The sequence below is a fragment of the Coregonus clupeaformis genome, chromosome 29 (genome assembly GCF_020615455.1).
Source record: "Coregonus clupeaformis isolate EN_2021a chromosome 29, ASM2061545v1, whole genome shotgun sequence".
Lineage (NCBI taxonomy): Eukaryota > Metazoa > Chordata > Actinopteri > Salmoniformes > Salmonidae > Coregonus > Coregonus clupeaformis.
Window position 1 is genome coordinate 37,750,570 of NC_059220.1, and position 25,771 is coordinate 37,776,340.

Consider the following 25,771-nt stretch of genomic DNA (forward strand, 5'->3'; position numbering starts at 1 on the left):
TATGTAAATGTGATATTTCAGATTATTTTTTTACATTTGCAAATATTTATAGAAACCTGCTTTTGCTGTGTCATTATGGGGTGTTGTGTGTAGATTGATGAGGGGGGGAAAAAAACAATTTAATCCATTTTAGAATAAGGCTTTAATGTAACAAAATGTGATGTCTGAATACTTTCCGAATGCGGGTGCTTTTTCAAGGCCTATGTCAGAGGGCCGCAGACCCCCGGTTGAATACCACTGATTTAGCAAGACAACTAGTACGGAGGCCCACCATTGGAATTGCTGTTGCATGCCCCCTTTAGAAATGGAATGTGATCAACAGAAATGTGACCCACAAACTCAACCTAACAAGATACTACAAATTATAGCCACAGTTTGCAGATATTAACAAGTTGATGTCAAGTTTTTTGTTCACCAGTTGTGTGTATGACTACACTATGAACCTGACACACAAGGTTCACCCTCAAATGATTTCAGGCTTTTATCATTCCAATAAGTTCACGACAGATGAGCAGTAGTGAATGAACCCAGGTCTAAATCCTCCTCCTATTCCCCTCCTCCACCAGGTGAGGGTGCTGTTCTCCAAAGGCCCCTTCATCTCCATCTTTGCCAGCGACCCCCACATCATCATCAAGGCCATCAACCAGAACCTGAACAGCGTGCTCAGGGACTCGAACATCAACGGCCACGACTACATGAGGAACATCGTCCACCTGCCTGTTTTCCTCAACAGCCGTGGGCTAAGCACAACCAGGAAGCTGTGCACCCACAACGGAGACCTGGCCAACCCTGAGGGTACGCAAGACATATGGATGTATGCATGGCATGTGTCAGGCCTGCAGGAACGCACACACACAAACATGCAAACGCACACCCACATAGGCCAGTGTAGGCCAGTGACACTGACATCACGTTGGGTCCCGTGTACCAGGATTAGGAAACACTGACATAGGCATAGAGTAGACACATGCTCACACGCACACACACACTCATTCTGACTTGCAGTAGGAAATAATAATCATTTTAACGTGAATAGGTTGGTTCTTTATATTAGGTGTTGTGATGAGACATCCCTGATGGTACTGTCTCTTTCTCTCTCTCTCCTTTTCCACAGGATGGCATGAGGAGATGGACAGGAAGCTGTCCTCAAACAGTCTGGGGGATCAGACCAAGTTTGGCAGCAAGACGGCCCTCAACCGCAGGGTAAGCTCTTTCAGCCAGCCGACCCTCTCCCCCCCCCCATCGCTATCTATGCCCAGGCTGAGCCATAGATCTACCTGCAGAGGTCCTGTAGACCGACAGAGTTCTGGCACAAAGACAAGTGATACAACAAGGAACATAAAGAGATTGGGCGTCTGTGCGGGCAATGAAAGCTCAGTAAAACACATCAAAATGTTGCATCTGAAGTGGTGCTTATGCTTCTTTTCCCATAGACACAGCTAGAGAAGACTAACATAGAAAGTGTGAGATAATGCACTTAAACCCACATGCACGGGGGTGTAGCTAGCTTCCTCCAGCCTTGCGGTGAACATAGCAGAGAGGGGTGGAGGAGGTCGGGAGCAAAAGAGCCAGTGTCTGTGTCTCCATCGCAGAGGAGTCTGTCTGGTAATTGATGTAATGTCTGTTTATCCTTCCTGCTGCGATGCCACACTGCCTAATGACAGGGAGGAGCAGCAGTGGGTCCCGGTGACAAAACGCTGGCATCGGTGGCTGCCGGCGGGAGGCTAAGTGGCCCTGCCTGCTTCCCCCTGCGAGGACCCCGTTTTGTTTGTTTATCTGTTTGTTTGTTTGGGCGTCTGATTTATTTGCCTGTTTTTTTGTCTTTATTTTCCTTGGGTCCCTTTTTTATTTCGGCGCACACTTCTTTTTGTTTGCCCTCTCCGGCAGTTTCTTGGCTGCCAAGAAGGCAGTGAGTGGCTCTCTTTACAAGCGGAGCTAAAAAGGATGGAATGATGGAGGGAGAGAAAAAGCTCTCTGTCTCTTGGCTGCTTAATTGCAGAGTTGTGGATCTTTAGCCGAGTCTATCTTTACAAGATGGCAGGGGAGGGGAATTGAGGGAGGCAGGCCAGGCGAGCTCAGGCTTGTAAACAGTATGGGCGGTGGGCTCTGGCCTGATGTGAACTCAAAGTACGTTTGCTCGTTTGGAGGAAAGATTCCAACTTACAGCAGTTTTTCAATATTCAAAGTTCAACAATTTCTCCTGATGGTCTGGTTATACAGAAAAACCAATCAAAAAAATAACTATCAACTTTCACCATTTCACTTTTTGAGCATGTCCAGTGCATCTAAGTAAGGATCAAAGGATCAAAGGAGAGCCAATCACCTTCCTCCTTACTAAACCACTACTGACTTATTACTGGCCATACACTCTCTCTCTACTAGTGAGGTCGTCACAAGGCAGGCATTAAGTCGACATCAAAGTCCGCTTAGTGCCTAGTGGTGGTGTTCTGAGTACTTGTGACCAGAGGAACTTTCTCATATTGTAACCACTGCTGCACTGTTCAGCAAGCAGCACCTATTGTGGTCCTGCAGACAGCATTCCACTCATTTTGGACTCAGACAATCCAGAAAAGAGGTGATATGTAGTCTCAATACATAGTTTAGTCTTTGCTTGAAACACACACACAACCCTGTATGGACCCCAGGAAGCGTAGCTGTTGCTATTGTATCAGCTAGTGGGAATCCAAATATCAAACATACTTTGGCCTAACTGTGTAAGGACAGTGACTGTGGACAGAGATGCCTCTGTCTTGGAAACACAGTGTATTTCTGCTCAACTGAGATCTCCAGTCTGTTAATTGGGCCCAGTAACAGAGCTGCTTGTGGGTAGGGGATGGGTGTTGGAAAACAAGGATGGAAGGAGGAAGGGACAGGATGCCAGGACTAGAGGTCACACACACAAGGAGCCGCTTGTCACAAGGTGCACAGCACGCCACGGGGTGATGTCATCATGAGACTGCCACAAAACTGTCACGGGGTCATGTGAAATGTAGAACACAGGACAGGTCAAACGAGGCCAGTTCTTGCTGTAAAGAAATATTACTAAAATGTTGATATGAAAAGCAAACACATAATATACACTCTGTGGAAAGTTTATTAGGTACACAAAAATTGTTCGCTCCTACAGACAGTGAGTCATGTGGCCGTTGCTTGCTATATAAAGCAGGCAGACAGGTGTTGAGACATTCAGTTACTGTTCGATTGAACGTTAGAATGGGCAAAACGAGTGACTGGCTGAGTGACTGGTTTGTGAAAAGACCAAGGGCACATCCAAGTATAAAGATGAGGTAACATGAGGTCTGCGCGTGTGTGTGTGTGTGTGTGTGTGTGTGTGTGTGTGTGTGTGTGTGTGTGTGTGTGTGTAGGACACGTACCGCAGGAGGCAGATTCAGAGGACTGTTACCAGACAGATGTCCTTTGACCTGACCAAGCTGTTGGTCACTGAGGACTGGTTCAGTGATATCAGCCCCCAGACCATGAGGAGGCTGCTCAACATCGTCTCTGTCACAGGTAACACATCACCTATTAGATGACCTATATGACCTTTATACCACCCAAGGGGAGAGTTGACTGCTCCCAGCATGGCACTTATTATGGGAAGGGGAGTAGTAGGCGCTTCAACCAACATACCAACGTCACTTCTCATTGGTCCATATTTCCAGGACGTCTGCTGAGGGCCAATCAGATCATCTTTAACTGGGACCGTCTGGCGTCGTGGATCAACCTGACGGAGGAGTGGCCCTACAGGACCTCCTGGCTCATCCTCTTCCTGGAGGAGACCGACGGCATCTCAGACCAGATCACCCTGAAGACCATCTACGAGAGGTACATACACACACATCTGTACTCAAACAAGCACGCATGCATAGGCAGACACACACAAGCAGACGGGCACACAGGCAGACACTCACGTTTTAGACTATTTCCGAAAGGTTCCTTTTTGCTCCACACACACGCCTCAAGATTGAAGATGATTACTGTAATGTGATGTAAAAATCATGTTGACCAGTAGGTGGCAGCAGATGATCTTCCATTTCCACTTCGAACATATCATTTAGGAGTAAGTCATGTATAGGCTTCTGTGAGCCTACAGCCTAAATAGACTGTGATCGTTGTATTCAGATCATGCAGGGAAATGCATGGATGTAAGAAGTAGCATATCATTATTAATCTGTTGATTGAAATGATAACGTGTTAGAAGCACAGCCAATGATGGTTTAACTAGGCATGAGAGTGTGGACAAGGGGGGAGGGAATCAGCACATAGCCTGAGTCATTAGGATTGGAGCTGTTCTGCACCAATAGTTGGCCTTTAAAGGTTGCACTCTGCCACTCTTTCACAATACACTAGCGCCCGGGAGTCCCGGGGCGCTGAAGTGTCACCGGCACTCAGTGTCACATAGTCATCGTCACCATCCCCATCCTTCACTGAGATTCTGGACGAATAAATGGATTTGGACAAATATATGTGAGGCAGCACATCTAAGGGACCTCATGAACCTATAATATACTTGTGCATTAGAAGGACTCCTTAGCACAGAGCTTTACCTGGGTATTGGGTAGGTATCACCTGAAATGGCCACGTTAGGCTATTCCCCCCCCCCCCCATCACTGCATTTTCACCTTTGTCTATCTCCAAAACGTGACTGGCGCTGCGTATGAAATGGCCACTAGCAATGGCGGTTTGGGATGAAAGGAAGCCCCAAACGGACATGGATGCCAGGCTGAGCCGAGCGGCCCTTATCTGGAGAAAGATCTCCTTATTGATGAGGCTGGAGCGCCTCTTTCTCTCTCTCCTTCTCTTTCTCTCTTGCTAATCTTTTTCTTGTTCACGTGGGCTGGGCAACCATTCTCTTTTTATAGCCAGGTGAGTCACACCGCCTGTCTTTCTCGAAGGTCACTTGCCTCACTTCAACCTCAGGCCGCTGTCTGCCTGACAAATGCGCACTTGAGGAACAGATAGCTGCTTCTTCTTTTAATGGTCACCTTGTGGCCAGGTCAACACGGCGTAGATCCCCTCTCTCAACCGAAACTCAACCAGCGCCCCTTTGCGATCTCCTCTTCTGCTCAACCGCCAATTACTGTATAATGGTTGTGTCAGACCACAGCGATTTAGATACTGTAGGTTATTCGATTAGGCCGTAGACAACTATCTTTACCCCTCGTGAAGCGTTTGTCAGTTTTCTCTGACAGTGTTGTCGGTAATCCACATGACTGGGATGTTGTTGGGGGAGGTGCTCAGTTCAAAATGATCAAAATCAAATCATATTTGATTTGTCACGTGCTGAATACAACAGGTGTAGACTTTACCATTAAATGCTTACTTAGGAGCCATTTCCCAACAATGCAGAGTTAAAAAGTAAGACACATTTGCAAAATAAAAAAATGAAATGGTAACACAATAAAATAACAATAACATTTTAGTCATTTAGCAGACGCTCTTATCCATTTACATTACATTTTAGTCATTTAGCAGACGCTCTTATCCAGAGCGACTTACAGGAGCAATTAGGGTTAAGTGCCTTGCTTAAGGGCACATCGACAGATTTTTCACCTAGTCGGCTCGGGGATTAGAACCAGCGACCTTTCGGTTACTGGCACAACGCTCTTACCCACTAAGCTACCTGCCGCCCGAGCGACTTACAGTTAGTGAGTGCATACATATTTTTTTATTTTTTATTTTTCATACTGGCCCCCCGTGGGAATCGAACCCACAACCCTGGCGTTGCAAACGCCATGCTCTACCAACTGAGCTACATCCCTATAACGAGGCTAGGAGTACTAGTACCGAGTCAATGTGCATGGGTACGAGGTAGTTGAGGTAATATGTACATGTAGGTAGGGGTAAAAGTGACTAGGCAATCAGAATACATAGTAAACAGCAGCGTGTGTGAAAGTGTGTCTACATGTGATAGGGGATGTGTGTGTGTGTGTTGCGTCAATATGCGTGTGTGTGTGTGTTGCGTCAATATGCATGTGTGTTTTGTGTTTGTGTGTGTGTGAGCGTGTGTGTTGGAGTGTCAGTGTAGTATGTGTGAGTCTGTGGGTAGAATCCAGTGAGTGTGCATAGAGTCAGTGCAAGAGAGTAAAAAATAAGGGGGTCAATGCAGATAGTCCAGGTTGCCATTTGATTAACTGTTCAGCAGTCTTATGGCTTGGGGATAGGAGCTGTTCAGGAGCCTTTTGGTCCCAGACTTGGTGCTCCGGTACCGCTTGTCGTGTGGTAGCGGAGAGACCAGTCTATGACTTGGGTGGCTGGAGTCTTTGCCAATTTTTAGGGCCTTCCTCTGACACCGCCTGGTATAGAGCTGAAACTAGTGTAGCTGCAACTGAATGGCTACTTGCTATTAGTCACCGTTAGCGTCTTCACCATTGTCCGTGGCCTACACTATCCACCAGCCAGCTCTAGCTCTAGCCTGGACAATTCGTCGGCCAGTCTGCACAGCGTGCTATCGACCCAGAGCATATCGGACTTTCTGCCGGAATCACTGGACCCTAGCGCCGGATCATCGTAACCAGCTAGCTAGCTGCAACCTGTTGTTGGCTAATTACCATTGCCCTATAGCAAGCACCAGTTAGCCTTGAGCTAGCCTCAGGCCCATCTCCCGGCTATCTACCTCTCTGTCAACCGGACGGGACCTCCTAGTGTTGACACTGAGCCCCGCCGATCCAACACGACTGGTTTGCCGACGAAATCGTCTGATGTGGTTTCAACAGGCTTCCCGTTGCGACGACCACGAAGATCCATCTGCTAGCCCCGGCCCGCTAGCACACGCAAACTACAACTGTGCTCCCTGCTAGCTGTGCTGAAGCACCAATTTGAACTGCTCTCGGACTCACATATTGCTGTTCACTGGACCTTATGATCACTCAGCTGCACAGCTGATGCCTGCTGGACTGTTCCTTTACACGGTACCCTGTCCTGTTTATTCTGTTTAGCCTCAGCCCAAACTTTATCGCTATTACCAGTTGTTGTCTTAGCTCTCTCTAATAACACCTGTGATTGCTTTATGCCTCTCTCCCTTGTCAAATATACCTTGCCTATTGCTGTTTGGGTTAGTTCTTATTATACAATTTCACTGTAGAACCCCTAGTCCCTCTCAAACTGCCTCAAATAGTTCCTTTGTTCCACCCCCCATACACGCCAAGACCGGCTCAATCGGTGCCTCCAGTGATGCTATCTCTTTCATTGTTACCCAACGCTTAGGTTTACCTCAACTGTACTCATATCCTTCCATATCCTTTTCTGTACATAATGCCCTGAATCTTTTCTACAACGCCCAGAGAACTGCCCCCTTTATTCTATGTACCCAACGCACTAGAAGACCAGTTCTTAAAGCCTTTAGTCATATCCTTATTCTAGTCCTCCTCTGTTCCTCTGGTGATGTAGAGGCTAACCCAGGCCCTGCAGCCCCCAGTATCACTCCTACTCCCCAGGAGCTATCATTTGTTGACTTCTGTAACCGTAAAAGCCTTGGTTTTCTGCACATAAATATCAGAAGCCTTCTTCCTAAGTTTGAGTTATTCACTGCGTTAGCACACTCCGCCAACCCTGATGTTCTAGCAGTGTCTGAATCCTGGCTTAGGAAGGCCACCAAAAATTCTGAAATGTCCATCCCCAACTATAACATTTTCCGTCTAGATAGAACTGCCAAAGGGGGTGGAGTTGCAATCTACTGTAGAGATAGCCTGCAGAGCTCTATCATACTATCCAGGTCTGTGCCCAAACAGTTTGAGCTTCTACTTCTAAAAATCCACCTTTCCAGAAATAAATCTCTCACTGTTGCCGCTTGCTACAGACCCCCCTCAGCCCCCAGCTGTGCCCTGGACACCATATGTGAATTGATTGCCCCCATCTATCCTCAGAGTTCGTACTGCTTGGTGACCTAAATTGGGATATGCTTAACACCCCGGCCATCCTACAATCTAAACTAGATGCCCTCAATCTCACACAAATTATCAACGAACCTACCAGGTACAACCCTAAATCCGTAAACATGGGTACCCTCATAGATATCATCCGGACTAACTTACCCTCTAAATACACCTCCGCTGTCTTCAACCAGGATCTCAGCGATCACTGCCTTATTGCCTGCGTCCGTAACGGGTCCGCGGTCAAACGACCACCCCTCATCACTGTCAAACGCTCCCAAAAACACTTCAGCGAGCAGGCCTTCCTAATTGACCTGGCCCAGGTATCCTGGATGGATATAGATCTCATTCCGTCAGTAGAGGATGCCTGGTTGTTCTTTAAAAGTAATTTCCTCTCAATCTTAAATAAACATGCCCCATTAAAAAAATACAGAACTAAGAACAGATATAGCCCCTGGTTCTCCTCAGACTTAACTGCCCTTGACCAGCACAAAAACATCCTGTGGCGTACTGCATTAGCATCAAATAGCCCCCGCGATATGCAACTTTTCAGGGAAGTTAGGAACCAATATACACAAGCAGTTAGGAAAGCAAAGGCTAACTTTTTTCAAACAGAAATTTGCATCCTGTAGCACTAACTCCAAAACGTTTTGGGACACTGTAAAGTCCATGGAAAATAAGAGCACTTCCTCCCAGCTGCCCACTGCACTGAGGCTAGGAAACACTATCACCACCGATAAATCTACAATAATCGAGAATTTCAACAAGCATTTTGCTACGGCTGGCCATGCTTTCCACCTGGCTACCACTACCCCGGCCACCAGCTCTGCACCCTCCGCTGCAACTTGCCCATGCCCCCCCCGCTTCTCCTTCACACAAATCCAGACAGCTGATGTTCTGAAAGAGCTGCAAAATCTGGACCCCTACAAATCATCTAGGCTAAACAATCTGGACCCTTTCTTTCTAAAACTAGCCGCCGAAATTGTCGCAACCCCTATTACTAGCCTGTTCAACCTCTCTTTCGTAACGTCTGAGATCCCCAGAGATTGGAAAGCTGCCGCGGTCATCCCACTCTTCAAAGGGGGTGACACTCTAGATCCAAACTGTTACAGACCCATATCCATCCTGCCCTGCCTTTCAAGTTTTTGAAAGCCAAGTTAACAAACAGATCACCGACCATTTCGAATCCCACCGTACCTTCTCCGCTATGCAATCCGGTTTCCGAGCTGGTCATGGGTGCACTTCAGCCACGCTCAAGGTCCTAAACGATATTATAACCGCAATCGATAATAGACAGTACTGTGCAGCCGTTTTCATTGACCTGGCCAAGGTTTTCGACTCTATCAACCACCGCATTCTTATTGGCAGACTAAATAGCCTTTGTTTCTCAAATGACTGCCTCGCCTGGTTCACCAACTACTTCTCTGATAGAGTTAAATGTGTCAAATCGGAGGGCCTGTAGTCTGGACCTATGGCAGTCTCTATGGGGGTGCCACAGGGTTCAATTCTTGGGCTGACTCTTTTCTCTGTGTATATCAATGACGTCGCTCTTGCTGCTGGTGACTCTCAGATCCACCTCTACGCAGACGACACCATTTGTATACATCTGGCCCTTCATTGGACACTGTGTTAACAAACCTCCAAACGAGCTTCAATGCCATACAACACTCCTTCAGTAGCCTCCAACTGCTCTTAAACACTAGTAAAACTAAATGCATGCTCTTCAACCGAACGCTGCTTGCACCCGCCCACCCGACTAGAATCACTACTCTCGACGGGTCTGACCTAGAGTATGTGGACAACTACAAATACCTAGGTGTCTGGTTAGACTGTAAACTCTCCTTCCAGACTCACATTAAGAATCTCCAATCCAAAGTTAAATCTAAAATCGGTTTCCTATTTCGCAACAAAGCCTCCTTCACTCATGCTGCCAAACATGCCCTCGTAAAACTGACTATCCTACCGATCCTTGACTTCGGCGATGTCATTTACAAAATATCCTCCAACACTCTACTCAGCAAAGTGGATGTAGTCTATCACAGTGCCATCCGTTTTGTCTCCAAAGCCCCATATACTACCCACCACTGTGACCTGTACGCTCTTGTTGGCTGGTCCTCACTACATATTCGTCGCCAAACCCACTGGCTCCAGGCCATCTATAAATCACTGCTAGGCAAATCCCCACCTTATCTTAGCTCATTGGTCACCATAGCAACACCCACCCGTAGTATGCGCTCCAGCAGGTATATCTCACTGGTCATCCCCAAAGCCAACACCTCCTTTGGCCGCCATTCCTTCCAGTTCTCTGCTGCTAATGACTGGAACAAATTGCAAAAATCTCTGAAGCTGGAGACACTTATCTCCCTCACTAACTTTAAGCATCAGTTGTCAGAGCACCTTACCGATCACTGCACCTGTACACAGCCCATCTGAAATTAGCCCGCCCAACTACCTCATCCCTATATTGTTATTTATTTTGCTCATTTGTACCCCAGTATCTCTATTTGCACATCATCTCTTGCACATCTATCATTCCAGTGTTAATACTAATTGTAATTATTTTGCACTATAGCCTATTTATTGCCTTACCTCCATAAGTTGCTACATTTGCACACACTGTATATATATTTATTTCTGTTGTATTTTTGACTTTGTTTTGTTTTACCCCATATGTAACTCTGTGTTGTTTTTATCGCACTGCTTTGCTTTATCTTGGCCAGGTCGCAGTTGTAAATGAGAACTTGTTCTCAACTGGCTTACCTGGTTAAATAAAGGTTAAATAAAAAATAAATAAATAAATAAAAAGAGGTACTGGGCCATACACACTACCCTCTGTAGCGCCTTATGGTCGGATGCCAAGCAGTTGCCATACCAAGTGGTGATGCAGATTCTCTCAATGGTGCAACTGTAGAGCTTTTTGAGGATCTGAGGGCCCATGCCAAATCTTTTCAGCCTCCTGAGGGGGAAGAGGCCTTGTCGTGCCCTCTTCACGACTCTGTTTGTGTGTTTTGACCATGATCGGTCCTTAGCAATGTGGACACCGAGGAACTTGAAGCTCTCGACCCGCTCCACTATAGCTCCGTTGATGTAAATGGGGGGTGTGCTCGGCCCTTCATTTCCTGTAGTCCACAATCAGCTCCTTTTGTCTTGCTGACATTGTTAGTTGTCTCTACACTAGAGTGCTTCATATCTCACAAGTGTCTAATAAGTGAATAGATTACTACTGATGTATATTTGGGGGTGAGTCAACTCCTCGTAGGTCAACTGTCATAAGGCAGAGTGTTCTCACTCGGTAAGGTTTATTGCAGCCCATATAGGCCACAGAGAGCAGCATGCACTTGGAAGACAGTGAATTTGTGATATTAGTAGTATTTTATAGTCTTATTATTATATTCGCTATATAGCCTAGTCATATTAGTAATGTTCTGTGAAACTGTCACACTGTCCTTCCAACTAAAAATAAACTATAAATGTAGCATGTGTCTCTGACCTCTCAAAAGAAAGAACAAAGAAAAAAACGGATTTCTTGATATCACACAAACAGGCTGTCAAAATGGCCAAAAGCTGTTTTTAGCAACTTTCATCCCAGAAGCTTGCGTGATGCCGTTGGCGGAGCACAGCGAGAGGTGCACCAGATTATTCCCATTGTCAAAGTGGGCCAAGCCGTCTAATCTGCTGCAGAATGTGCATAATCTGTCTAATAACATCAGCAATTTATCATTAACTGTAAGGCCAGCGCTGCCAAGCAATCCTTTAATGTAGAGAAGGGGGAACAAAGATGGCAATGTCCTGCGGGGGACATTGGCCCCAAACCACAGCCACACATGACAGGGTCAACGTGTTTGTCTCACTTGTTCTGCAGGGCACACAAAACAAATTACACCTTGGGTGGCGAGCCAGTGTGCAGGGCCTGCCTAACGCACTTACGGAAATTGAAACGCAAACAAAATTAAAAGTGTTTTGGAGAGCGCCGGTATTTATAGCTGTCGGATTTACTGCTCGAATGGAGATGGTGGATCATTGTTCTTTTGATCACTCGCAAATTGAATGAGAGTCTTGAGAGTCTGTGAGTTGTGGTGCAATGTTCTATGCAGCCTTCTCATTTCAGTTTTTAAAGGAGATGCGAATCGGGCTCCCTCTGGTCGTTATAAGGATGAATAACAGCTGCTGGCTTCTGTGGTTGTTGTTTCAGATCAGGAATAAATATCTTCAGATCAGTACCCCAGAGTGGTATGTTATGTTCAGCATCGCACCAAAAAAAACAAGCTTCCGGAAAGCAGCAAATGGAAACTATTTTGGTGATCACAAAATAACACAAGTAGAGATTTCCGGCTGTCGGTAGTTGTGATCTGTGGGGAAGTTTGAGCCGAGTCAGATCCTCGGGGAGTCTATTTCGGGAGCTCCAACCGGATTTTCAGCGTTAAAAGTGTTGGTTGGTCGGTCTTTCGAGCCAGAGCCTTGGTCCTGGATCTGCTCTGACATCTGGTGCCCGGTCTGTGCCAGGATGCCCCTGTAGTACCCCCCCTACCCCCACACACACACACCTCTCACACACCTCCAAGCTCTCACAGAGGAGAGGAGCGGTGCAGCGCGGGAACATATGTCACCCCCCCGCTCCTCTGAGGATCACTATAATTAATCAGACCCCGAGACGCGAGCGAGGCACGTTCATTCACACAAACACACACACACACAGCCCCTCACAGGAAACAGAAGGCCAGGAATCCGTGTCAAGCACCAAAAAACACTTTTCTTAACTACTCTATATAGCCTTCGCCCATATGTCTTTCCCTGGCTCGTTCTGTTTCACGACACCACACTATTCAATCAAAAGCTGTATTCAGTTTCTGGATTAAGGCAAAACAACAGTTCTCTTGCACTGAGAGCATGTTTCAATCCATATCTGGTTGGATTTGTTATTATACTGAACAAAAATATAAACCCAACATGCATCAATTTCAAAGATTTTACTGAGTTACAGTTCATAGAAGGAAATCAGTCAATTGAAATAATTAATTAAAACCTAATCTATGGATTTCACAGGGGCACAGCCATGGGTGGGCCTGGGAGGGCATAGGTCCACCCACCTGGAAGCCAGTCCCACCCACTGGGGAGCCAGGCCCAGTCAATCATAAATATGTTTTCCCCACAAAAGGGCTAACTCCTCAGTAGGTGAAAAAGTTGGATGTGGAGGTCCTGGGCTGTCCTGGTTACACGTGGTCTGCGGTTGTGAGACCGGTTGGACCAAATTCTCTAAAACGACGTTGGAGGCGGCTTATGGTAGAGAAAGGAACATTCAATTATCTGGCAACAGCACTGTTGGACATTCCTGCAGTCAGCATGACTATTGCACACTCCCTCAACTTGAGACACAGGTGGATGGATTATCTTGGCAAAGGAGAAATGCTCACTAACAGGGATGTAAACAAATTTGTGCACAAAATTTGAGGGAAATAAGCTTTTTGCACGTATGGGATCTTTTATTTCAGCTCATAAAACATGGGACCAACACTTTACATGTTGCGTTTATATGTTTATTCAGTATATTTCACATAGAAAAATTGGTTTTACTTTAGATTACAACATCCCAGTACATGAACAATGTTTCTTAAACTTCCATATAGGGGTTATTGCTTGGTCAAATAAAATAAAATCACATTTTCTACATGCGCCGAATACAACAGGTGTAGACATTACCGTGAAATGCTTACTTACAGTCCATAACCAACAATGCATTTATTTTGTAATAAAAAAATAAAGTAAAATAAAACAACAAAAACAAAAGTGTTGAGAAAAAAAGAGCAGAAGTAAAATAAAATAAAATAACAGTAGGGAGGCTATATACAGGGGGGTACCGGTGCAGAGTCAATGTGCGGGGGCACCGGCTAGTTGAGGTAATATGTACATGTGGGTAGAGTTAAAGTGACCTATGCATAAATAATTAACAGAGTAGCAGCAGCGTAAAAAGATGGGGTGGGGGTGGGGGGGCAGTGCAAATAGTCCGGGTAGCCATGATTAGCTGTTCAGGAGTCTTATGGCTTGGGGGTAGAAGCTGTTGAGAAGCCTTTTGGACCTAGACTTGGCGCTCTGGTACCGCTTGCCGTGCGGTAGCAGAGAGAACAGTCTATGACTAGGGTGGCTGGAGTCTTTGACAATTTTGAGGGCCTTCCTCTGACACCGCTTGGTATAGAGGTCCTGGATGGCAGGAAGCTTGGCCCCAGTGATGTACTGGGCCGTACGCACTACCCTCTGTAGTGCCTTGCGGTCGGAAGGCCGAGCAGTTGCCAATCCAGGCGGTGATGCAACCAGTCAGGATGCTCTCGATGGTGCAGCTGTATAACTTTTTGAGGATCTGAAGACCCATGCCAAATCTTTTTAGTCTCCTGAGGGGGAATAGGCTTTGTCTTGCCCTTTTCACGACTGTCTTGGTGCGTTTGGACCATGATAGTTTGTTGGTGATGTGGACGCCAAGGAACTTGACGCTCTCAACCTGTTCCACTACAGCCCCGTCAATGAGAATGGGGGCGTGCTCAGTCCTCTTTTTTTCATGTAGTCCACAATCATCTCCTTTGTCTTGATCACGTTGAGGGAGAGGTTGTTATCTTGGCACCACACGGCCAGGTCTCTGACCTCCTCCCATAGGCTGTCTCATCGTTGTCGGTGATCAGGCCTACCACTGTTGTGTCGTCGGCAAACTTAATGATGGTGTTGGAGTTGTGCATGGCCATGCAGTCATGGGTGAACAGGGAGTACAGGAGGGGACTGAGCACACAGCCCTGAGGGGCCCCCGTGTTGAGGATCAGCGTGGCAGATGTGTTGTTACCTACCCTTACCACCTGGGGGCGGACCGTCAGGAAGTCCAGGATCCAGTTGCAAAGGGAGGTGTTTAGTCCCAGGATCCTTAGCTTAGTGATGAGCTTTGAGGGCACTATGGTGTTGAACACTGAGCTGTAGTCAATGAATAGCATTCTCACGTAGGTGTTCCTCTTGTCCAAGTGGTAAAGGGCAGTGTGGAGTGCAATAGAGATTGCATCATCTGTGGATCTGTTGGGGCGGTATACAAATTGGAAAGGGTCTAGGGTTTCTGGGATAATGGTGTTGATGTGAGCCATGACCAGCCTTTCAAAGCACTTCATGGCTACAGACATCAGTGCTACTTGTTGATAGTCATTTAGGCAGGTTATCTTAGTGTCCTTGGGCATGGGGACTATGGTGGCGCAGTGGTCTAAGACACTGCATCGCAGTGCTAGCTGTGCCACTAGAGATCCTGGTTCGAATCCAGGCTCTGTCATAGCCGGCCGCGACTGGGAGACCCATGGGGCGGCGCACAATTGGCCCAGCGTCGTCCAGTGTAGGGGAGGGAATGGCCGGCAGGGATGTAGCTCAGTTGGTAGAGCATGGCGTTTGCAACGCCAGGGTTGTGGGTTCGATTCCCACGGGGGGGCCAGTATGAAAAATAAAAAAATTATGTATGCACTCACTAACTGTAAGTCGCTCTGGATAAGAGCGTCTGCTAAATGACTAAAATGTAAATGTGGTCTGCTTGAAACATGTTTGTATTACAGACTCAGTCAGGGACATATTGAAAATGTCAGTGAAGACACTTGCCAGTTGGTCAGCACATGCTCGGAGTACACGTCCTGGTAATCCGTCTGGCCCTGCGGCCTTGTGAATGTTGACCTGCTTAAAAGTCTTACTCACATCGGCTACGGAGAGCGTGATCACATAGTCATCCGGAACAGCTTGCCTCGAAGCAAGCATAGAAGTGGTTTAGCTCGTCTGGTAGGCTTGTGTCACTGGGCAGCTCGCGTCTGGGTTTCCCTTTGTAGTCCGTAATAGTTTTCAAGCCCTGCCACATCCGACGAGCGTCAGAGCCGGTGTAGTATGATTCAATCTTAGTCCTGTATTGGCTCTTTGCCTGTTTGATGGTTCGTCGGAGGGCATAGCGGGATTTCTTATAAGCGTCCGGGTTATTGTCCCGCTCCTTGAAAGCAGCAGCTCTACCCTTTAGTTCAGTGCGGATGTTGCCTGTAATCCATGGCTTCTGGTTGGGGTATGTACGTACGGTCACTGTGGGGACGACGTCATCGATGCACTTATTGATGAAGCCAGTAACTGATGTGGTTTACTCCTCAATGCTATCTGAAGAGTCCCGGAACATGTTCCAGTCTGTGCTAGCAAAACAGTCCTGTAGCTTAGCATCTGCGTCATCTGACCTCAGTCTCCATCACTATGCTGTCCCTGGGTCCTGGCTCTCTTTAACAGGAAGGGATTTAACTCTGATGCTCGCTTCCATTCTCTGCCACTCTGCTCTTGCTCAATCTGCCGCTGTCACAATCCTCAGCTATTGTATTCATCCAGTGAACAATTGACCTCTCAGAGACGTGCCCGGATCCAGGCTTTCAAGTGATTCTCTGAGTGCTTCAGAACTTATAACTAATGACACTCGAAATGAATACGTGCAAGGCAATTTAGGCTAATTAGGAAGCCTCTTCTCCCAAGTACTGAAACATTAAGATGACATACTGTTCATTCTGGATTACTTTAATTGGGACAATTATTGTAATTTCGTCGCAATTAGGCGTTGAGATAAAAGCGCTTTCTAAAGCGCATGTGTGCGATTCCATTTATTGAAAATCCTAATAAGCTTCTAAATACTTGGCCACAAAAGGAGATTAGCTTTTTTTCCTGGAACACTTTTGAACTTTACTGCCTTTGAATGAAGTCGTTTTGCTTCTCTTCCTCTATACGCTATTGTTAATGCCGTATTTCCATCACGTACACAACTTGTCTGTAAAATCTCGATTGCACTGCTAACAGTAGAAAAACGCTTTTCTCCCTGTCGCCTTTTCCCTCAGAGGGAGCCCATTGTCCCTGAGCTAAATCCTGCAGGAGGCATTTTGGTGGAAGGAGTAAACTTGTAATTCAATAGTGCTGCCGTTATTTGCCAAGAGGCCCTAAAGCGCTCTAAATTATAAAGCTGCTGAAAAGCCATCTATTTCCCAATAGAGTGTGGTCTATCTCTGATAGGGAGCTCTTTATTGAGTCCACACAGTGTCTGTGACAAACCGTATGCCCTCCAGATAGGGGAGATGGAGTGAAGGGGGTGAAGGGGGCCCTGTAGACAGGGCTATTATGAGGTCTGCAGGACTACAATTGTGGCTCATGTGAATACCCCTTGTCAATGTCAGGTGTCCTCATAAACCATGATTGTTGGCACATTGACATAGCACCATAGTATCCAGCGACTACAGGGAATAGTGGCTATATTTCATGATTTGAAAGTGAATCCCGGAGTTTTGCTACCAGTGCTGAACAGAAAAATTGAGTGTATGAGCAGTGACTACTGTAATGGCCTAAGCCCTGGTCTTTGCTGTGTCTAGTGTCCACCTGATAGTTTTCTCTCAGGTGGGCTGAGAGTGTGGGCAGTCCAGGTGGTGATGTTTCATTCTGCCTTCGCCTCTCATATGGACATGTTTATCCAGTGGGATCAGCCCTGGACTGGTCCAGCAATACTCACCCATCTGTTCTGTGTGTGAAGATGGGAGACGCACCAGGGCCCGGGTGGGTGTGTTAGTTACATACATCCCTCAGGTGTTGGACCGTCGTGACTAAGGGATGAATCAGCAGTTAGGCGAGCTTCACCAGGCTCCCGCAGAGCAAACAAAATGGCCACAGAGTCTATGGCACAAAATGTGAAGAAAATCGAAAAATGCAATTTAGTACGGAGCTGTGGCCGATGTCCACAGGCCCAACCTCTGTGTTGAGGTGTGTCCCTGGAATTAGTGTTTGTGGAGATGGCCAAAAGAAGTGGCAGTGGGATGCCACATTTCCCTACCACTACATACTCTGGTGGTTAATAACCATGTGATGGAAAAGCGGTCTGTTATGTAGCATTCCTTCTTAGCAAATCCACTTAGAGCCCTTTCATTATTTCATAAACTGAAGTTGAATTTGAAGGATTAAACTCTTTGAAACAGGAGAACCAGACTGTTTTCAGATGAAAGCAGGGATAACAGCCATGTGATCTAAAATGTTGTAAATCAAGGATAGACTATCAAAGACTAAACTCCATAATCAGAATATAAGGAGACCGACTGCTCAGATAGATTGTGTGCTTGGTTTTACCTGACTAGACTTTGACTACACTGTTATCACTTTGGCTTTGTGTGCTAGTGGGTGTATGCTAGTGTGGTGAGCCCATGAGCGTTTGTGTGGGTGAGTGAGCATGTTTATGCTGGAGTCTGTCTTTCTGGATGTGCCTGTGGACATATCAGTGATCTCCCTCCCTCTCTATTGTGCCGTATGTGGTAGATGGTGGCAGGGGTATAATAAATAGCAGCGCTGGGCTGCGAGGGGTCATCGGTGACCTTTAAAGTGGACAGTGTTGCTCGTCACCAGTCACAGGGCCTAGGGCACACTGAACCCCCTCTAGCTTTGATGTGCCACCCAGGACCACAAAGGTCAAATAGGGTCAAGCCAGCATAGAGGAAAGGATGGTCGCTAGAGATAAAGGAAGTGTGTGGCGAGCAAAGCGTGCGCGTGCAAATGCCAACTCTTCTGGGAACTATTTTCTGGAAATCCCTTGAGCCGAGCAATGAAAAAGAATGGGGTGTCTTTTCCCATCAGCGCTTAAAAGTGGCTTCTTATTCTGAGCATAGTTATGCAGCCACTGTATAGCTTAAGGATTTATCAGATTTATCTGGTACCGAGTGCTTGAATGACAAGTTCTTAAAAACTTGGAAGCACTCTGTTCCAAATAACTTTCTTAAGAGCGTTCTTAAGAATCCTGCTCTTAGCTGGCCACTCCTCTTTCTCCCTTTCCCAGATAGGAAGCCGAATAGAGGCGAGGTAAAGAAATGAATCTGTGGTCTTCTCCAAATAGAACTGTCTCTCTCTCTCTTTCTCTCCCTCCCTGTATGACTCAGTCTCTCTTCATCAGGTCATCCTGTGTCTGAGGTATCTCCTCATCAATAAAGTTAAGTAAAGGATTATCGGTCGGGGCTGTTTTCATGTTTTTGCCAGAAAATAACAAACTTACATGAATCACTTGTTTGACTTCTCATATACCGTCTCAACCCTGACACGCATCAAACACCCACATTGACTGACTGCTCTGCTCAATTCATGTCAGGATTGCCTCATTCTATTACCATTTAGCCACACTCGGCAGTGGACTGGAGTTCAAAACGTTCTCTTTCACATAAATCATCAAACTGGGCCTAGTTTTCTAATATCCTGTACAGGGTTTGTTAGGAATTGAGTTTAGCTCCCTTGAATGAAGGGTTCAGCTAAGGTTTTTGGGGTCTGGAACGGGTGGGTTTGTGTACAGATGAGTTTAATCATTTCGGAGAAACTCTGAATCCCAACCCTATTTCTGAGAGGCCATTCTAAGGCTGCAGCGTTTTTTATCAGAGTGGTATGTTTCCCATTATGCTGCATTTCTCTGCGGTCCGTTTTAGATACAAAGGCTCGGCTTAGTACATAGGAATGGCAATTACAGGCTTAAACTTTGCCACGGATGTATACGAAAAGCAAAGTCGCTTTTAATGTCCGCTGCCATAGCGGAGAGAAGACGAGACCCAAGCAAAGAACGCCTAACTCTAAGAATTCGGCCAAAGAAACATGACAGTTTAAGTAGACGAAAACATGGCGGCGTCTGAAGTGAAAACATAATTTGCTCTCGTTTTCGGATAGACGAGGGCTTGGCAGATTCCTCTCGCACAATAATCCTCCCACTCTGGAGTGTTGACGCTGCGAGGCCACGCGCCAGCCAGTCCATCCGTTGGTTAGAGGGCCTCTTCGAGTTCGCCTGCCAGCCCGTCGGCCTGAGGAACACCCCAAGGCCCGGGCTCGCCATTGTGACAGACCACTGTTGTTCTTTTCACCACCAAACATTGATTCTCTTTATGGCCCTCTGAAAACAAATGTGTGTTGGCATTTCGCTTCTCTCCGGGCCCCTTTATGGAAATGCTCAGAGCCTCATTGTGGGGCGTCTGCACATCGTCCACACACAGAGGGTGGCTGTAAGCATTGTCAAGTGACACATTCAGCGCCTGCAGAGGTAGGAGAGCAGGGAGGAATAGAGGGAGAATTCTGCTCTTTCCCGTCAGCTGCAGTATGTGGGAGTGTTGGAGGAGAAGAAAGGCTTGTCGGTCCAGTTTTTGGATCGATTAGCATTTGGAAGAGCCCAGAAACCTCCCAAGCGCTACGTGCTGCAACATAGACAGTGTATAAGAGCCTGTGCTTGTAACACAAGTCCCCATCAATGGGGCTATTGTGTGAAACCGGCTGCAGGATTCCTGAAATGCTTTATTTCTGTATCCAGACTTTTAAAAGTAACGTGTCGGCTTCCGATCTCGCCACAGCGCAATCCTCCAGCTTGTCAGTCTCACGAAAGATGGACTAATAGGCAATCTAACAAAGCCACTCCTATCTCCCTCCACCAGTGTCAGAAGCAATTCATGTAAATTACTTGACGTCATGGCTTAAAACTCTTCCTCAATTGACTCAATCTGTCTCTTGAAGTGTCCCATTGGCACGTTCGGTGGCACTTAAAACAGCGCTCCATGTGCCACAGTAGATGGTCAAACGTGTTGGATGGGACACCAGGTAATAAACCCATGCCATCATGTGTGATTTCATGTGTGATTTCCCTGACCTGTGCTATTATCAGAACAAGGCCACTAGTATTAAGATAGATTATGTTTGGATGACTCAGTCCCTTGTGGGTGACTGGTGGCTGCCAGCAGACAGTTCCGACTGGACAGCGTGGTGTGAATGCTAGGAATGGGGTCTCTGTGCCACAGTGATGGATACCTTTACTTAGTCCATGCAGTCCATCTTTGGAAGATGTTGTTAAGTGTGTGTGTGCTGGGTGCCACCATGGGCCAGAGTCAATAAAAGGCTCCTCTAAGTACTCATATTTGTAGCTCTGGGCATCTCTGTAGAAGTATGCTCGACTCTACTCCCCATACATTGGGTTGAGACTGAAGATTTGACTAGTTCAAATACAGGTTATAATTAAATACATTTGAAATATGTGTGTTAAAGGGAGTTAATACTCAAAATAATTTGTTAATCCAAAAATGTTTAAATAAAACGTCAGAGGTAAGGGTTCAGAATACGTTTGAATGGCCGCATTCATTAGCAATTCTTTGGCATTATCTTTGTAAACTATGTGGAATAGCTCTAGGCTTTCTTAGGAAAGACAAAGCATCACTTAAGATTCCTTAGAGGCAGTAGGGAAGTGTGTGCTCTGTGTAGACACTGCAAGAGCTGGAGGAAGTCCCATCAGTGCCGTGTGTGTGTGTGTGTGTGTGTGTGTGTGTGTGTGTGTGTGTGTGTGTGTGTGTGTCACTGGCTCCTGTTGGTCTGCGTCTTTGTGCACACAAATAAACAGAGAGCCCAGCTGGACTGCTGGAACAGCACAAGGCTCTCAGCGTGGGTTAATACAGCGCGTGGGAAATGGAATCAAAATCACATTCCCTCACTACCATGAATCTATCTATGGAAATCCCCATCGTCACTGACCTTCCCAGGTGTGATTGGGTGTTTTTGGTAGTGGACAGTGTGTTTTGTGCATTTGAGACTGTGTGTTTTGTTAGTGAGAGTGTCTGAGAGGTTATGTGCCTGTTTTGTGGATGTGTACTTCATGACAGACAGACAGGCGGCCACCTAATGGCCTTAATGTGAGAGGTCAGTTGACTATTAGCATGGCCATCTGTCCGTCCCTTCAGACCGCACTGACCCTTTGGTTAGATGGTTGTGATGGAGCACAGTGAGGGGCATTGTCCAGCGGAGCACAGCTGTTCTGCTCTCCTCTTCTTTCTCACCCACCTGCTTCACACCCTGCCTGCACTTCCTCCTGGGCTAGACTCAGACGCTACCCTATGTGTCAGCACATCCACTACTATGGCAAACCACAAAAACATTTTGGGCTGATGCCTTAAAGGATAGGAAGCATGAGTTTTTACACACAAGTAACAACACAGTGTGGTCAAAGACTTAGTAACTTAGTTGCAGTTGTGATCTGGTTACCAATAACTACAAACCTATTTATGTTTTAGCATTTTTATATATTTATTAACTTATTTCTGGATATCTTCGGAACTACCCACAATGCACTATTTCTCAACATCATATGGAGAACCGGTGCTACCTAGCTAGTTCCAGCTGGCTAACGTTAGCTACTAGCCATACTAGCATGTAATTATATTCCAAACCAAGTGTTGGCACTGGTGAGCTACTATGCACATCCACAAAGAAGAAACCATATAAATGAATGCCAAAAAACTGCAACTCTTTTTCTCCTGTGTGTTTGGTAGTGGTAGTCGAACGAGCGAGTGACTGTTGTAGTTGATTTCGGTCGTTTGTAGCTAGTGCAGTAATGCCCACAAGGACAAAGCTTTGAAGTCGGAACAGTTTGTCAAGTTGAAGCGAGTGGATTTGGAGTATGGGAACCGTGCACACGTCTACTGTATGCGGTGCTTATTTCACCGCAGAGTACTTCAATGGCTTAGAATAACCAGTGGATGGCAGGATTCGGAATGAGACTGACTGAAACCAGGTGCTGTGCCGAGCGTGAATGTGAACCCTGCAACCTCTATTTCCTACCGATCTACCGGAACATCGCGAGTGTCAGCAGTGATGGAGATGAACCGGGTAAATTCAATGAGGAGTTACCTCACTATATCTCTATTGGATTAGCTAGCTGACTCTCCCTCTGAAGGCCTCTCCTTGGCTCTTCTTTGACTTTGGTAGCTAATTCAGCCGTGAATCGGTAAGTCTCCGCTCTCTTAATCGGCTGGCTTTTTTGTTGTTGTGTTCTGTGGGTATCTGCCTATGCTAGACTAGTTGTTCTCTGGCTTTCTACTTAGCTATGTAGACCGTGGTAGTAGGCTAGTTAGCTGGCCAATCTCTACTTTATATCTGGTGGCTTTTTTTTTGTTTGTTCTGTGGGTTTCTGTCTGTGCTAGACTAGTTTTTCTCTGGCTTACTACATAGCTATGTAGACTGTGGTCGTTGGCTAGCTAGGCTAGTTAGCTGGCAGGATAAAATAACTAACTTTAGCTGGCTGGCTGGCTTGCTGGCTACGATAACTGCATAGACCGGTAACATTATTTGGTAACTGGTTAGATGGCGTTATGTATTTCCAAAACTTTGGTATACTTTAATGTAGCTGTAAGATAGGTGTTTATAGCAACTGGCTGACTCACGCAGTGCTAACGTGATGTTAGCAGGCTAGTAGGGCTAACGTTAGCAGGCTAGTTGGCAGAAAATTACAATCGATTTGGTTTAATATGAAGTTATACATTTTAAGTTATTTCTGTTGGAGTTTACATTATAGGAAATAGGCTGGCTTGCCGGGTCCTCCATATTACGTCACACGCCGCAAATGTTTTTTCCGGCATGACTTCAGAATTCTGATCAGTTTTATGTAATAATTCGAAAAATAGGAAAGTGAGGTTTAACTTTGCATTGGGGCTTTTGATGTGTATTCTAATGCAAATCCATATGTTACATGTGGTAACATTTATGCTACCTATCCCTTTAAGCTATTTCCAGGTATCAATGTAGAGTAATTTTGGGGGATGTTCATTGGTTATTCCTTACTTATTTCACATAACTAGAGGTCTAAGAGTGCACTGCTTACACTCTTAGAAAAAAGGTTCCATCTAGAACCTAAAAGGGTTCTTCGGCTCTCCCCATGGGAAAACCCTTTGAAGAACCCTTTTGGATTCTACCTGGAACCCAAACGAGTTCTTCACAGGGTTCTCTAATAGGGACAGCCGAAAAACCCATGTGGAACCCTTTTTTCTAAAAGTGTACCTATATTGTCATGATTATTTGATTGACACAGAAAATAACTGCACTAATAACAACCTGTGACTTGTTCAGACTATTCTGACCCCTTTGACCCAGGTTAATCAAGGTAAAATGTGGATTAGCACAGCTAACCAGAACACTAGCTTGGGCAAATCATCACTGGTCTCCGCTACTGACGTCACTGAGTCAGGTGTTTGTGGATTGCGTGTCAGTAGGTGCAGAGGGCACTGATTCTGTTACAGCATTTAGACTACTGTACATCTGGTTGCGTGTGTGTTCCTGCCTGTGTACAACAACGACGCCTCGGAAGGTCTTAACCCCGGTCTGTTTACCCAGCAGATCTAGCTCAGCTGGGCATTAAGGTATCTGAGCTTCAATTGTGTCAAGATTTTTCCTCCGCAAATTGAGCAAATTCGGATGAGCTAACAGCAGCAGTAAGGCTGGGCCCAGACCAGCTCGCCTTCAGTTAGTTTAGCACGATGGTGTGGTAACAGCAGAAAGACCAACCTCTGTTCCTCCCCCAAAAATGGATCAGGCAATACCCTCCAAACCCAGCTTGTGCTTTCCCACAACTTAATATAGAGACACACACACACACACACACACACAAACACAGACAGACAGACCGACTGACAAATGAAAAGCAAAATGTTTGTTCTGGAGAAATCTGCTCATTCATCTGATAAGGCTGACACCCACACGGATGATGAAAACATGACTTCATGCCTCAGAATGCATTAATAATGTGCTATTTGCCGTGGTTGAATAACTTTTCCAGCAAGAAAAGCAAAAATGGCAAGGTATGAAAATGTTTCTGATACCATTTTCTGGTGGTTGGGTGGAAGAACTTGCACAATGCAGTTGGGTCATCTACCGTACATCTATCTGTATGTAATGGATGGACATGCAATATTTGTGAGATAATGTTCAATGACATCATCTCCATAAATATACAAGGAGTATACCAAACATTAGGAACACCTTCCTAACATTGAGTTGCACCCCCCCTTTTGCCTTCAGAACAGCCTCAATTCGTCGGGGCATGGACTCTACAAGGTGTCGAAAGCATTAAACAGGGATGCTGGCCCATGTTGACTCCAATGCTTCCCACAGTTGTCAAGATGGCTGGATGTCCTTTTGGGTGGTGGACCATTCTTGATACACACAGGAAACTGTTGAGTGTGAAAAACCCAGCACCTATCATACCCTGTTCAAAGGCACTTAAATATTTTGTTTTGCCCATTCACCCTCTGAATGGCACACATACACAATCCATGTCTCAATTGTCTTGAGGTTTAAAAATCCTTCTTTAACCTGTCTCCTCCCCTTCATCTACACTGATTGAAGTGGATTCACCTGGTCAGTCTATGTAATGTTTTGTACACTCAGGGTATATTTACTTCGAGGCTACAAAAAAAGCTTAAACATCTCCGTTTGCAGAACGCTCCCATTTGAACACAGCTTCTAAATGAGTCAGAGCTGCAAACCTCTGATAGTCATCTCCTCATGTTTCCTCTGCTGTCAGACCCAGATAACAAACTGGAGCTATCAGTCACCAAACTAAATGGAATTATCTCTCTTTCATGATGCCGGAAACAGCAAGAGCAGCAATGACCGTTGCAGGGCCTCTACTAGAGATATACTAAATATCTTGTAATCTTTAGCATGTTTAACAGTCCCTCCTCCTATTTCCTCTTTCTCTCTCGCTTCCTCTCTAGAATCTCCAAAAACATCCCCACCACCAAAGACGTAGAGCCCCTGCTGGAGATCGACGGGGACATCCGTAGCTTCGAGGTTTTTCTGTCCTCTAGGACTCCCGTCCTCACGGCACGCGACGTGGAGATGTTCCTCCCCTGCACTGTCAACCTGGACCCCAAACTCCGGGAGATCATCGCAGGTCCTTATATTTACACACAAGCATCACTATTCACTATTCTAATGGTCATTACACTCAGTCATTACACTCAGCTGAAAGGCCCATATCATCTCAGAGTAGGAGTGCTGATCAAGGATCAGTCCCCCCTGTCCATATAGTCTTATTCATTATGATCTAAAAGCAAAAACTGATCCCA

The 25,771-nt window shown here is 46.0% G+C and overlaps 1 protein-coding gene across 9 annotated transcripts in view; it reads left to right on the forward strand.

Annotated features, from left to right (window-relative positions):
• kidins220a (kinase D-interacting substrate 220a) overlaps positions 1 to 25,771 on the forward strand; it is a 94,256-nt gene that overhangs the window by 40,169 nt on the left and 28,316 nt on the right. For all 9 annotated transcript variants that reach the window (XM_045209186.1, XM_045209184.1, XM_045209190.1 and 6 more), the window contains 5 exons: positions 567 to 795; positions 1,115 to 1,203; positions 3,366 to 3,510; positions 3,663 to 3,825; positions 25,418 to 25,596. In XM_045209186.1, the coding sequence (XP_045065121.1) occupies positions 567 to 795; positions 1,115 to 1,203; positions 3,366 to 3,510; positions 3,663 to 3,825; positions 25,418 to 25,596 (805 nt within the window). The remainder of the gene's footprint in view (positions 1 to 566; positions 796 to 1,114; positions 1,204 to 3,365; positions 3,511 to 3,662; positions 3,826 to 25,417; positions 25,597 to 25,771) is intronic.